Source organism: Ixodes scapularis, unplaced genomic scaffold (assembly GCF_016920785.2).
Source record: "Ixodes scapularis isolate PalLabHiFi unplaced genomic scaffold, ASM1692078v2 PGA_scaffold3__209_contigs__length_174095766, whole genome shotgun sequence".
In the NCBI taxonomy this organism is placed as follows: domain Eukaryota; kingdom Metazoa; phylum Arthropoda; class Arachnida; order Ixodida; family Ixodidae; genus Ixodes; species Ixodes scapularis.
The window spans coordinates 154,087,270-154,101,554 of record NW_024609868.1 but is presented as its reverse complement, the minus strand read 5'-3'; the positions used below and the strand labels follow the sequence as shown (position 1 = coordinate 154,101,554).

General features: G+C 45.3%; 1 protein-coding gene across 1 annotated transcript; it reads right to left on the bottom strand.

The window, feature by feature from the left end:
- Positions 1-11,135: 11,135 nt before the first annotated feature.
- Positions 11,136-14,018, bottom strand: LOC120840627. The gene is made up of 3 exons (XM_040211222.2): positions 13,998-14,018; positions 13,430-13,779; positions 11,136-13,365 (listed from the first exon to the last, which is right to left on the bottom strand). Exons 1-3 carry the CDS (start codon positions 14,016-14,018, stop codon positions 11,136-11,138), a joined length of 2,601 nt encoding a protein of 866 aa, XP_040067156.1.
- Between the last annotated feature and the right edge of the window lie 267 nt (positions 14,019-14,285).

Below are 14,285 nucleotides of genomic sequence, written 5' to 3'. Positions count from 1 at the left end.
TGTGTCTAAGAAACTTGACTAAGCACACCCGGCATATCTCCAAGGAAATTCGCGACTCCAGCGACCTATAGGGACGCCACTATCGGGCAAATATGGCGGTCGAATCCAGGTCCTGCCGTGCCATGTGCCAGCTCAACGCACAATGCTGCAGCACCAGCAAGCAAGCATTTGACTCAAAATGGCTTGCCTCGCGTCTTATCTTCCATTATTTCGAACCTGTGGTGATGTGGTTGGGTAAGCGAACTTCCAGAGGCCTGACTTTCTTCGAGGAAACTAGGAAAGGACTGCCACCTGTCCTACAACGGTGCTGATGAACGTTCACAGAATGTCTTTCTCACGCGGTTCCATAGGTCGCGTGCAGAGCAACCTGGGTCACTAGGCGATACTCTGGTTACGACAGAGTCATTGGTAGAACTGTTCTGTCGCGCAAACCATCGACAACATGTAATCACGGAAGCCACAAGAGACGAGCAGAAATCGCGAAAGGACCTGTTCCGGCCAGCTCAGTGTTTTCCTGCTAGGTGCCGTTCGTTTTGCTGGACTCGCGAATTTGTCGGATACAGTTCACCTGTCTTTATACACAGTTTCAAGCGTGTACACACACACAAAGAAACATTGCATGACTGGGTAGAGCATGCACATTCTGCATGATCCAGTATCGGAACCTAATATTCTGAGGGATCTTAAATAGGTATGTATATGAATCTGGCACTCCCTCTGTCTGTGTCCATTTGTCGCGTAAATGGGTGTAGATTGCCAAAAGTTGTTGCTCATCTTTATGTAGCTCATTTCATATGCGTTTAAAATGTTTCATGCGCTAGTGAAGGAGTGAGTACGGGATCAACCATACCATGTGCACCACACATTTCGTCCTCTTGCTCGTCCAGGCTGCGGCTCGCCTCCAGCTTCCAACCCCATCGTTCCTGCTCAGTTGTGACAACCCTGTTTTGGTGCGCGACTTCAACGACTGTCATGGTGAAGCAGGCCAATAACAGGAGTGTGCGGCCTATCGGCCACCGATCTGTACCAACCAGACTGTACGGACCACCGATTTCTTCTCCTTGCATGTTCAGGTTGGTCCAATAGTCTCGTAAAATTGTAAAGAAGCAACATGCGTTTACTGGTGTTCCCACACCCAGAAGTGCCTTGTAAAACTGTTTGGGACTGTTGATATGGTAATCTTCCTCCTATCCGGTAACATTAAGATTATACCGGTCCGATGAATGAACAACTCAGACAGTTCAATAAGATGCACAAGACGCTGGTAGAGGTTGATACACACGCGCTTAAAATAGATCGGGCTGAATCAGGAATACTGGCATCACTAAACAAGAAATAACGATCCCAAGGGCTTATTCAAACTGCCATGACAGATATTATTGCTATATTGGCCGAGCTTTAAAGTAGAACTACTGCTCTGGTTCGAGAAGTTTGCATGACTAGAAGATTGGTAGAAGTAGTCCAGCAAGAAGATTGGGCCCTGCGAGCACATCTAAATGAGGATGACGATCACTGTCGCTGTGGCGACCTAATCTTTTATGGGATATCTGACCACTTATCTTAAAGTTTGGCACAAACAGAGGAGGTAATTTTGGACATATTAAGGTAGTTATTGCATCTTCAAGTAACTCATGGAGCTATTATTCGGGCCCATGAGATGGGTAGTGAGTGATGTTCAGTTATCACCAAATGGGCAACATACACACTAAAAGTCCAAATTCTTCTGCCCAGGTCATCATTTAGATCTAGCCCCAGCACCGTGTGTGAGGACCTTTCAATTGAAACATGTCATGCATGAAAAAAAACTGATAGGATTTGCCAAAGAATAAAATGTCACTTTCAAGCTTCGATACAGTAGCATGTGCATTAACAATAAATACTGTGTGTACAATCCCGTTAATGACAATGTGCTTGAAACAGGTCCCTCAGCCTTGATTTCCGAAACCCAGAGTTTGTTTTGTGCTGGGGATCCACCTGGAATATCGAATTTGGAATAGCAGGCAGAGAGGGGAAGAGTATGCCATCCTCTTGTCTCAGATGTATCGGGGCTTCTTACTAATAATAGAAGCATTATTAAAAGGTGAATGGACTTGCGTTTCATTATTGACTATATATGCAAGTGGGTGTTATTGTCTTAACTTAAACTTGGCTATCTGTACAGAAGTGTGTAACTGTGAACTTTTTGGTGGGCCTAAGGAATCTCTCTATGACCACCGTTCCTTGTAAACTCCTTGAGCATGTTATCTTGTTCTCACAATGGGGGCAGGGGGATCTAGTCCCCCTGAGAAATTTGAGGTATTTATAGCAAATAACTTCAAAGGCCAGGCATGTGTTTGTCACCTGGAGCGTAATTTTGAAATGGGTCCAGTACTGCAGAAAAAAATGAAGTAATATGGAGGTTGTTTCTAATCACCAGGAAGATTAACTCTAAACTTTGGAGAGCAGACATATGATCTTGGCTGGTGCCCATAGCTTGGTGTTCGTTCAAAAGCAATGAAAAAGTTTTTGCGGCACCTCAACCTATGTATACACAAACTCAACTCTGTTACGTCACGGCGCTTCGGGCGCACTTGTCTGGGGCTGTAGGCAGAAGACCGCATGTGTGATGTATATTCCTGCGTTGTTTTGAAAGGGACCGGGCAAAAACCTGCCTTCTCATAAAAATGCCGTGACTGGGGCTGTACCAAAAGAGTCGAGAAAGTTTGGAAGGTCAGTGTTCATGTGCTCGGTTCGTCCGAGAATCTGGGTATGTGCCTTGAAAGGGCAAAACCAGACGCCGTCGGACCACGATTGCTTGGGCAGGGAGCACTTTGGGTTGAATTCTCGGATACTTGGGTCATCCGATTCATTTGCTTTGTTCCAACATGAACGCCGGAAAACCGTGAGGTTGTACAAGACCACCTTCCGACAACAATCAGTGCGTCTTCACGTTGAAACGGCCGCCTGATCGTTCAGACTGTCGTCTACTCTTACAAACGTTTCTGCTTGTCGTCTGCTCTTTTAGACGACACCGGCTCATTGACCAAACGTTGGGCCGATACTTGCGATAAGAAGTAGGTGCAGGCCTCAAAAAAAGACAGGTTTGAAGATTGGTAAGCAGGCTCTATGTAAACAGTAGATGCAAGGAGATGTTGATCATTGTTACCAGTGGCCACCACCGACTTGTTATGCCTGATTCACTTGGTCCAATTCTGCTTGCTATTTTCAGTATCGACGTCGACCATCTCAGCTACGGTTCACGCTTTTACAGCCCGAGCGGCGTCGCGACTGAAAATTGCGAGCGAAATCTCATCATGCGAATCAGGCTTTAGCGTACATTCTGCGGCGTCCACGCGTAATGAATCGCCGCATGTCATTATTCACGCAAAGTTTTGTGGTGTAACTAGCCTCGATAATTTCGCTGAGGCTGCTCAAGATAGTCAGACATTGCCAGGAAGACGTAGAATCAACAATTTGAACGCGAGAAAGGGCAGGGGGACTCACACCGACGCCTACAACATCGCATTTCAATGGTTTGTTTATGGGCGACGGAGAGCTTCTTGCCCACACTCCATTGCGCATGCACGGCGCCGGTGGCTTCCGCTAGGGCCACTCCGGTTTGTTTCTAAACATGAGTTGGTGTTTGAGCAGCCGGAGGCATGCAAATAAGGCTACCATGTTTTGTAAATAAGTAAACCTGGCACAAGGCTTAAAACCATAATCAATCATTATGTTCAAGGCATCAATGACCTGGCAATGAAAACAAATACTGCTGCACCCTTTCACTCTATATGGGCAACAATAAGGAAGAAAAGTGCCGTAGCATATAGAAGAAATGGGCCGCCAACATGGATATTCATGTCAATGTCTTCTGAGAATCGGGATTTGAAGGTGGTGCTAAAAGGAAAAGGCTTTTAGGGCTGGGCTTTTGAGGTCGGGTGCTTTCGTGCACCACTCCGACAGAATGTCTGGTGTAACCCTCTGCGGGAAAGTTTGAGGACTAATGCGGAGGTGTGCAAGTAAGTGCTTGGCATTTTACTCTTTACCATTGGACAGTATTTTTTATTTAAGCCTCACATGCCCCATTGTAGCTTCATTCTGTATTAAAAACTCCAACAGAAATACTGAAAAAAAAATACTGTAAACGACTTAATTTTCGCGAATCATCTACGACTAACGAAAAATAGGTCCCATGAACAATTCCACTAAAATGTAAACATATTGGAAACTATATTGAGATCCTACCGCATTGCGAAAATTAGAGCCCGCAAACTATTCCAAAACTTCAGCTTTAACCTAAATCGCGAAATATTGAGCCCGCGAAAAATATGTCGTCTGCAGTATATCTGAGGTTGCCAATAAATGCACAAAACATCAAAGTAGCGATTAATATACCTCTATAGCTGTTTTGTATTTGCCAGCTTCATGTGCACTCATAATTTGTTATGTCACAATAGTTTCTTGTTGTTAAGATATTTATTTACCACTTCCTTACTTTTTCAGTGGGCGAATCTCGAAAACCAGGTGCCACCGGGTGTGGATACTTGGGACAACATTGGAACAGTGAACTTGAAACACCTCTGCAGGAATCGGTGCATGAAGCAGTTTGTGATATTTGGGAACTTCAAAAGCCACATTGTTGATACTTGGCAGACGGTTAGCAAGGTGGGTGTGCATGGCATGAAACAAAGTGTGTTTTCTGTATATATCGGATGTCAAGGGGATCAATAGAGGTGTTGAGTTCAAAACTTTCTGCGAACAATTTGATTTTATAAATCCTGATATATATAGGGTCTTGGGTGGCCAAAGGCATGGTAGCACTTTTTAGATGAGGACAAAAGAAGGAAAGACAAGACAGGCACGAGCTCTTTTGTCCACGTTTAAAAAGCGCTACCATGCCTGTGGCAACCCAAGACCAATACCAACTAGCCATTCAACATTGATATATAGGGTGGCATGAATAGAGTTGTTGACTGTAAATTGTGTCAGAAAAATTGATAGCTGCACGTGCGCAGCTGAAAGTTTTGTTAATGGTGTATTTTCACAGCGCACGCTAACTTGTCAGATTTCAAAGCGGAGCTTCGTTTCTGTGAGAAATTAGAACAACATTTGTCTAAATTAAGATGACGAATGCTGATGCGGAGAAACAAGGCACAGCGAGAGCCACATTTGCTTTATTGACGAGAGATTGCGCGGTGCAATTCATCTTGGAGAGTGCTCTTGTTCCCACCGATTTCGTCTGCGTGCCGTCTGCTTTATTTTAGCAATCGCCTATACTTCTCTTTATTTGTGTTAAATCTCACTGTGCACACTTCATATACAACACAGGCAGAAAGACGAATCAAATGAATTTTACTGAATGTGGCCATCACGGCTAATGGCCCCAGTGGCTCAGATTCGAAGCGCTGGCCTATGGATCCCCAGTTGACGGTTTAGAATGCCGGCCGAGGTTCCCACCATATTACTGATGCGTATTCTGAAAAGGGCACCGTGTAATTCAGACTTGTGCTGCAGGTGTCTTTTGTTGGTGTGGCACGTAAACCCCCCAATTTTGTTTTTTTTGCATCACGGCTTGTCGCCAAATCTTCAACAGTTGTGCCATCTCATGTTAGCAGTAGCAAGCACGGTTCTCGCTGTTCGTCTGCATCAGCGTCCGTCGTAGAAATTGTGGGCACCCTGGCGGCTTCCCAGTCCAGTCCAGTTGCTTGACTACGGGCCACAGGTGGCAGACTTTCCCGCAGGGCGGTGGAGTCAAGCCGGCCACGCGCACATCGCGCGCACCGCCTTGATAAGGCGGATCAGAGGTAGTGCACAGGCAGTCGCTGACCAGACTTAAGCGCCGCGGTAACGATGTTAGTGTATTGACCATCTCATTCATGTCCAATTAAATGTATTTTTTTGTTGGAGCCATTCGCTCTGTGTTATTCGTCCGGGTCGAGTATGCAGCAAGCAAACCGACCATAAAATTTACAGAAATATTCTAATTTCTTACAGAAATGGAGCTTCACTTTGAAATTTGACAAGGTAGCATGCACCACCAAGAGTATTGACGGAAGTTTGAGGTATGTACTTGCAGGTTCCAATTTTTCTGGCTCAGTTTACTGCCTGCACTCTATGTATGCCACCTTATACCTTTGCGTATAGCGGCAGCTTAACAGGATAATTTTGCAGTTCACCCTCATTGGAGTGCAACTCGTATTCTCAAGGCACTGATGCACATCTGGAAGAATCCTCCTGCTTCAGGGTTTAAACCCATGACCTCTCCACTACTAGCATGGTATTTCCATTAGCAAAGTTATGAAAAGGTCCTGGGTTTAAACCTTGCAGCAGGCAGATTTTTATGTGTATGGCACTTTTTCTTCAAAATGGTATTTTTGGGCATCAAAATTTACCCCTTAACGTTGTGACCAAATGAGCACTTCCCACGACATTGGTAGTTTTAATGACAGCCTTTTGAGTCTAAAAGAAAAACAGCAAAAACCAGAGACCCCCTGTTTGCGGTAACAGTGTCACGCTCTGCAAACCAGTGCCTAGAGGGTGCTAGTTGTACTTTACTCAGGGGAAGTGTAAAATTATCCCATCATGCTTCTACTCCACTTCTGACATTTTTAGACAATCTTTAAGTTTTTTTTATCAGCCTTAAGGCCTGTTCACACATGCAGCGGAGCGCTACAAGCATAGCGCTGACCTCGCGCTAAGCACGTGCCGACGGGAGCGTTCACCAGCTTTGTATCGCACCGTCAAAACTGTTGCTCAGGCCAGACGATAAGTACCTGACGGCACGTGAGCAGCGCTACATCAGCGCTTCGCTGCATGTGAGAACCGGCCTTTATAGGAAAGCCTAAAAACTGTACAGAGGCATGTTAACTTTTAGAGGTTTTTTTTTTATATGCTAGGAGGGCTTTGTACGGCACTGGGGTGAATTCGGAAGGTATCGGTGGCAATTTTGGAAGGCTCTCAGATCTATCGATTGTAAATGATTTGTTTGCCTGCAGATCAAACCATGGCACTGCCCTACGGTTGGAAATGTGAACAGTTGCTTGCTGAGGGAGAACTTCGAGCTTTTCTATAGCTGGCTTGCCAAGCAGCTGCCGGTATGTTGGGGTCTCGGATGATGTAAACTTTCTCTAACTCGCTGCAGTTTTTGATTGAAAAATTCAGTTTTGTGCCTCCCAGAACCTGAAGTGACCTTCTGTTGGGTTCCTAACACCGGCTTCTAGAGTCTTAAAATGGTCTTCGGGAATCCCTGTCTCAACTGCGCCAATGTCTATCTTGAATAGTACCGGAGTCAGTTCTGAACAAGTATTATTGGCTGCAACTTTGAAGCTTGGGAGTTCGAGGCCATGCCAAGGAATCCTGGCTCTTGCTTACCATTGGTTCTTGTGGCTAGATTTGAGGCAGTCATTTTATGTCCTTTTGAGCACAGTCCTTCCTCTTCTTTAGTCGCATTCCTGAGAGAAGACTTCAACCAATGAACTGCTATAAATTGTTTTCTTTTTTAACAACCTTGGCACACCACATCCTTTGCTAGACAACTCGACCGAGGGTGTACTTCATAATGTAGTGATTGCGCAGGCGAGCTGGTGGATGTTAACCATTTTGTTCTTAGCCCGAGACTGAGGCAGGAAAAGAGGAAAGTTTCAAAGTAGAAGAAAAATGAACAGTCGAGGACACGTCTCTATAGAGACGTGTTTTTCATTTTTCTTTTACTTTGAAACTTTCCTCTTTTCCTGCCTCAGTCTCGGGCTAAGAACAAAATGGTGTACTTCATGTTAGCACGAGGTATTGAATCATTATGAATCTTTGGCGTCATGTTGGTGATGTTTGACAAGGTCATATCTCAAGCGACCGCAGCCTTTTATAGTGCAGTACTTTTTCTTCTGATATGGACCTCATCTACAGATTCTGTACTTTGCCGCAGCTCTAGCTCTTTCTGCTGTTGTCGGACTGTCTCCTGCTGACAGGCATTCGTAAGTGCTTCCATTGACCAGTGACAAGTGCAGTTGTAGTAGGTTTTTTTTAAACCATTCAGTTTTCCAGGCCGATACACAAGCAGTCTTTGATGAGTTCTTCTCTCATTTCACCGAAGTTGCCTGTATCGGCTAAAATGTGCCTTGGAAAGAAGTAGGCTTTGTAGTGCACTAGTGTGACTTCAATCTTCTTGGAGCTTTCGGGGTTTAGACTGTGTCTCAGCTGAGCCTAAGTGAAAGAAAGCACAGCGAAGGCTACCACACGAGCAAAGTAGAACGCAAAGTTGACACTCAGGCGCTTCTGCACCCCAGGCTTGTTGGGCTTTCTTTCACCCAGTCTCAGCTGTGAGGTTCATTCAAGAAAGCCGGCCCTGGACATAAGCTTACCGGCCATAAACTTGTCTGATGGTTGCTGAGGTTTTATGGGACTGTGAACTAGAAGGACTGACCAGCAGATTCCAATGATGTGATTGGCCTAAGCTGTTTTGGAGCACCTTTCAGAGCAGCCAAAACAGTGTTTTGGAGCAGCTAAAGTGGACTTTGGAGCAGCCAAAACAGTGTTTTGGAGCAGCTAAAACAGTGTTTCAGAGCAGCAAAACTGGCTTTTAGTGCATACATTCTTAGAAAAATAAAAATATTTGTTTTAAGTGCTGGACAAACAAAGAACACCTTGCTCGCCGCAATAAACAATTTATAGTCAAGGTAAACCACCTGGGAGTCTTTCAACATATAACTGAAAGGCCAATGACATGACACATTTTGCAATGCTTCAGTTAAATTATACATATATATATATACCCGCTATAGGTAAATAAAAACCAAACTGCACATATTAAAATTTATTTGAAAATGACCAACTTAGTAGTAAATATCACACCATTAGGTTGTCTAGTTATGTAATAAATGGAAGCAGTCTCTAACTGTTGATACACGTGACCACTGCAGTGCAGTGCAAAATTGTCGGGCGAGAGGAGATTGCTGTTCGATCGAAACCATGCCAGTCCACTCCGTCGCCAACTGGTTCCCAAAATTGTAAACAAAATGTAACTGTCCAGCATACAAAAAAAAAAAAAAAAAGTCCATTCGCACATGCTTGTTAGATTGGCTAGCGAGGTACAAGCTAAACACAGCAAAAAAAGAATACGAGTGCATCGATGCAAGACATCACGAGCGAGGGTCAAGAAGTTCTTGAAGCGCTTGGTGTAACGACTGATCTTAAGAGAAACAAGCGTGTTGTCCGGGTTCAGAGTGCAGACATTGCCTTCTTTGCTTTAGCTCACTTCTCTTCACCAAGTCCCTTTCGCGGCAGATTTTTTACGTACCCGAGTCCCCCTTGAAAGAAAGCCTACCAAGAGAAACCTTGGTAATCAGTGCTTCGACACAGCAGTCTTTGAGCTTGAGGGATTTTTCGAGCAGCATATTGAACAGGAACAGGAATGTTGATGAATATTAGGGCGGTCCTTACGTTTCAGTTTAGAAAGCGCCATATGTGTAGCGACGTCGGGACGGCAACACCCAACGTCGCGCGACCATGGCGACTGGCAAGCAGGGACCAAATATAGTTTTCCCACAGCCGTTGCTTTCAGGAGCAAGTGCTTCAGCTCACAATGTAACTCCCGCCACGCAAAAACGTGATTTCGTTTCACAGCATGATGGCATGGATGGTACCCAGCACCCGAGCGTCGGGGCGTCCGCAGATGCCCGCCTCTATTGTCGAAAAAGCTTTAAAAAAAAGATGCGAGACGATGAGAGCGCACAACGCAAGACTGTGGTAAAAACCATGCAAGATCGGATGAACGATTGATGAAGGGTACTTTGTGTCAGGCGGCCGCTTGCGCCACCTAGCTATGTGTGCCCATTATGGTACTCAATATAGTTTCGGTTTTGAAAGTCCTTCGGTGCAGGCTTGTTACAGATTACCCATATTTTTGCAAAATGTAGCAGGATGTAGCAGGGTTAGCCCCATGGTGCAGTTTGCCGCAATTGGCGCAGCAATCACATCACGGAGATTCCGTAATCTTCAGCTTTGTATTTATAGCTGTCATCAGGGTTTTCCCCAAAAATATTTGAGAGGTGGATATCGAAAGGGAGGGGGACTGAGAGGAAGGGGCTCTAAAGCGCACTTAAAAACAATGCGCAGTATTTTCGCGCTTTCTTGGTCACACTGTGCCCTCGTAGCAATGATGCCAAATGCAGGCATCAGCTTGATAAGCATGGTGCTGCGAGATTCGCTCGATGTGGATGCTCCAAAGCACTATACGCTTCAAAGACTGCATCTTTTTGTTTATCCACGGCAGAATATAGAGTTCGCTGCTACATCACATTTGGGCTAGTGGGCGGCAGACCCACCACCGCCCACTGTGGCGAAAACGAAACCCTGACTGTTATTAAACACGAAGCTAGCTCAGAAATATTGGCTGGTGTCACAGCAATGCTTTGCTGTGCTCCGTTTATCCTAAAGCTGACAGTGCAGTGTATGCTGCGCTCACGCCGGACCAATTCATGGCCTGGCTTTTATCACTTGACCTCGTTCTCCGCTCGTGAGTACGTGAAGGGAGAGGGGAGGTGTGTCCATGAGCTGCAAGGTCGACAGTTGACTGGTCCAATGGGTATGCAGCTTCCACCGCACCATCAACCGGGAAGTAAACGGCGTATAGCGGTTGCAAGTGGTTGTAATGCAATGTAACACAAATGTATAACCAGCCGTATGTTCCACAGAGAAGTCAGCTCTCTTTCTCGTATACCACTGTAGCGATGATTGAATACAATGTCTATTTAGCAGCTTATTAGATCTTCGCTCACTCCTCTACAATTTTTACTTGATATTGGTACACCTTTTTCAGAACATGCAAGTAGAAAGAACAAAAAGTGTTTTTTACTCTATAGTTTGCATTATTCATCTTTTAGAAAATGGTTCACCAACCTTTGTCAGAAACTATGTATCACTGCACCTTTACTGCTCTGGAGAGATTGTTCTTCCCTGCTTGATATTTCATGGTTTTGTTATTTGGAAATCACAATATAACAATATGTAGTAGCTGGTCAAACCAAGAAGGAAGTAATAAACTTATATAATGCATGTTAATAGGTCAAGTACTGTCCATTTTCACAAATATTTCGAGAAGTAAATAGACAAATACATAATGCCAGTCATTGGAGATTTCTTGACAGTTTGTGTTTGTGCCACTACTTGCTCTGGCTTAGGACTTGCAACTTCCGCACATTTTTTTTAGAGGCTGCAGCGTCTTGGATAGCCTCATTTTGGTTCCGGCAGTAGTTAGCAAGGAAAGTGTTAGCTGACACACTCAAGATGTGCGTCATCACAACCTTGGGGTCATGTCCAAAGTCACACACATCCAGGTCATCATACTTGGTCAGCATCTCCCTAGTGACAGACATAAGCAGTCCCTTCTGGTTTCGAACTGCAAAGAACTGTGCTGCATTCTCCTTGTCTGTGAGCTTTTCCAGCACTAGCTGTGCGTGGAGCACGGCATTCACGACTACGGCTTGGGGAAATGTCAGCCCTCCCCGGGAGATTCCTTTGATGAGGCTTGCATCGTCGAGCTCAATGCTTCTTTCTTCCAGGGTGAGGTTTTCTTCGCAAGCATCGCAACCAAGTTTTTTTAGGACTGCATGGGCACAGTAGCCTGCAATATAGGTAATCGCAGGCATCTGATCATGTTTGGCAGCGATGTCAGTAGCATCTACTGTGATGCTGAACTGGTTGCGTTCCTCCTGTGTCACCTCTTCGTGTGTTGCTTGTTCTTGTGCCCTGCCAAGTAACTCTGTGGCGGGCACCAGTGGTAGCATCTTTTGCAGCCTGATCTTGGTCTCCGACTCGTACATCTGGCGGATGGAAATGTGGTATTGTGTCCCAGCAAGCCTCCTGTACTTTCCAAATCTGGCTTCCAGAGAGTCTGTTTGAAATTTGCCGAGCAGAACATAGCTGAAACCAAGCTCCCTGAGGCAGTAGATGGACACCTTTACCAGGGTGGAGCAAGTCAGTCTGAGCGCTTTATGTGTCTCATTGGTCAGTCTCCCACTGTCTGTGTCCATTGCTTCCCAGGTGTCGAGCCACTGGACCATGTCACTGAGGAACTTGAGCTTCGGATCTGCCACAGAGCTGACAGGCTCCTGCATTGGATCTCGCAGCCTCTGCCCTTTCAAGGGGGTCTTCACATTCGCCACTTTCCACCACCTCACAATCAGCTCGATGAAGTCAGCCGTTTCCAGGACGTGCTGGATGCCGAGGTCGTGGCCAAGTGTCCTTAAAGCTTGCACGACGTGGTCATTGAAGATTTTCAAGACCAACCTCACATTTTGGCGCTCCAGACTTGATGGATGTAGCGCCTTGGCACTGAGTCCGTAGCCAAACTTAGCCAGTTGGTCAGTCTCGTGAAGCTGTAACTCCCTCAAGGCATCAAATGAAGCTTGTTGTTGTGATGTGGCAGGAGTCGCCGTTTCGATGCTTTCGAAGCTTGGGAATGCGAAGCACTTTTCAGGAGTTCCTTGGCTCAGCCAGTTGTTGCGAATGCATTTCAACAAGTGTACAGGGTCCACAATGAAAAAGAGGGGCCTGTCTGTGTCTGCTGGGTGGCTGTAGACCATATCGAATTTGGCGTGGGTGGCGAATTGTGACATCATCTTGCGGTTGATGGCATTATTGTCGGTTACGACGGCGATGATCTTGAATCCTAGTGCCTCTAGCCTTAGAATAATTTTCTTCACGAAGCAGTGCAGCTGTTGGGCATCTATCTGGCACACAGGGAGGACATGTACGACATCTTTGTTGGATGACAACAGGCTCTGTATCATGAACACATGTGCTGTTCGTGCTGCTTTGCATGAGTTGGCAGAGCTGCCTTGGACATTTCCTCCCTTATAATCGATGTAAGGTTTTAAATGTACTTCATCCAACATGAGGGTGGCAACTTTTTCGTGATCCTCAAGGTGTTCACTTTGCTTTTTTATGTAAGACAGAAGCTGTTCATCGTCTTGCTCTGTTGAGGGGTTCAGCTGTTGGTTGGAACACAGTCTCCTGATCGTAGAGGGTTGTGGCAGCATGATACGGGAGGTGCCCCTCATAAACTTGTACGCGTGTGGCGAAATGGTGTATATGAGGCTTGCAAAAATGAGAAAGTCTGGTGCATACTTGGGCTTTTTTCTCAGGAGCACATCTACCTGTTGGCACAAAAATGCCAGCGCGTCTGCGATGTCCTGAACTTCATTGTCATTCCTGAGGTCATCAAGTAACGACAGGATGAGTCCAAGAATGGCGTCCTTCTTCTTGCTGGTGCCAGATGATGTGGCCGACTTGTCGAATGCTCTGATGTTGTCGAGCAGGTCAACCAGCGTTTTCAGACTGGTGATGGTGGTTGGTATCCAAAAGTCGCCTGAAAGCTTGGTTGTCTTTGTGCTGTAACAGTATACTGATACCGTTAACTGATACCGTTAAGTCAGGCTTCACAGTAACGGAGTACTTCAGCTGTGGGGCGTTGTTGGGGTCTTGGTTGATGTTCAGGAATGTAACACCTTGGTCGTTTTGAATGCAGTTCCAGAAGGGAGTAGCATTGATGTCTTGGATTTGGTCTATGAGTTGGTCAAATGAGATATCATTTTCCTCATTGGGTTCTCTTGGTCTCTTTTCAGGTGGCTCTGCCAGTGGTGGTTCTTGGGGCAGTGAAGAGGTGCTGCAGGCAAATATTGTCGGCACAGCATTGTTGGAAAGTCTCGGTCTATCGAGACGGGCTTGGAGGACTGCTCCGGTTCTGGGGTCTGTGTACTGTGTTGACGTGATCACGAATCTGTCTTCAAAGTGTGCTGCACACACCTACAATAAAGAAAGTATGACTGTTTCATGTGACTGCTGTTATGTGGTAGCCAAAGCAGCTGTAGAATTTGGTGAAGAATGTGAAATAATTTTGTAGTGATTGTAGTGAGGCATTTGACTGTTTCATTGCCTGTTACGAAAAAAAATGTCTCCACTTTTTTTCTTTTTTGACAATAAAATTTCTGGCATTATTGAATTTTAGATAGTTCTTGATTTACGGTTAGCTTTTTATAACGCATGATCGCCACTGAAGGCATGAATATATTTCCTCAATCCAAACTGACCCTTTAGCGAAGGAAGCTAGTAGATTGTCCTTCAAATGATGTAAAAGCATAGATGAGTGCCATATATTTGCACTACATTTCAAGTAGTGCAAGAAAGAGTGAATAAGGAGAGTTGTACATATAAAACAAAACTAAGTAATCGAGGTGCTTATATATATTATTTCCATTTTGAATGCTGGTGTATCAAAGCTACATTTGTTTTTACTGTACTGGAGTGCTCTG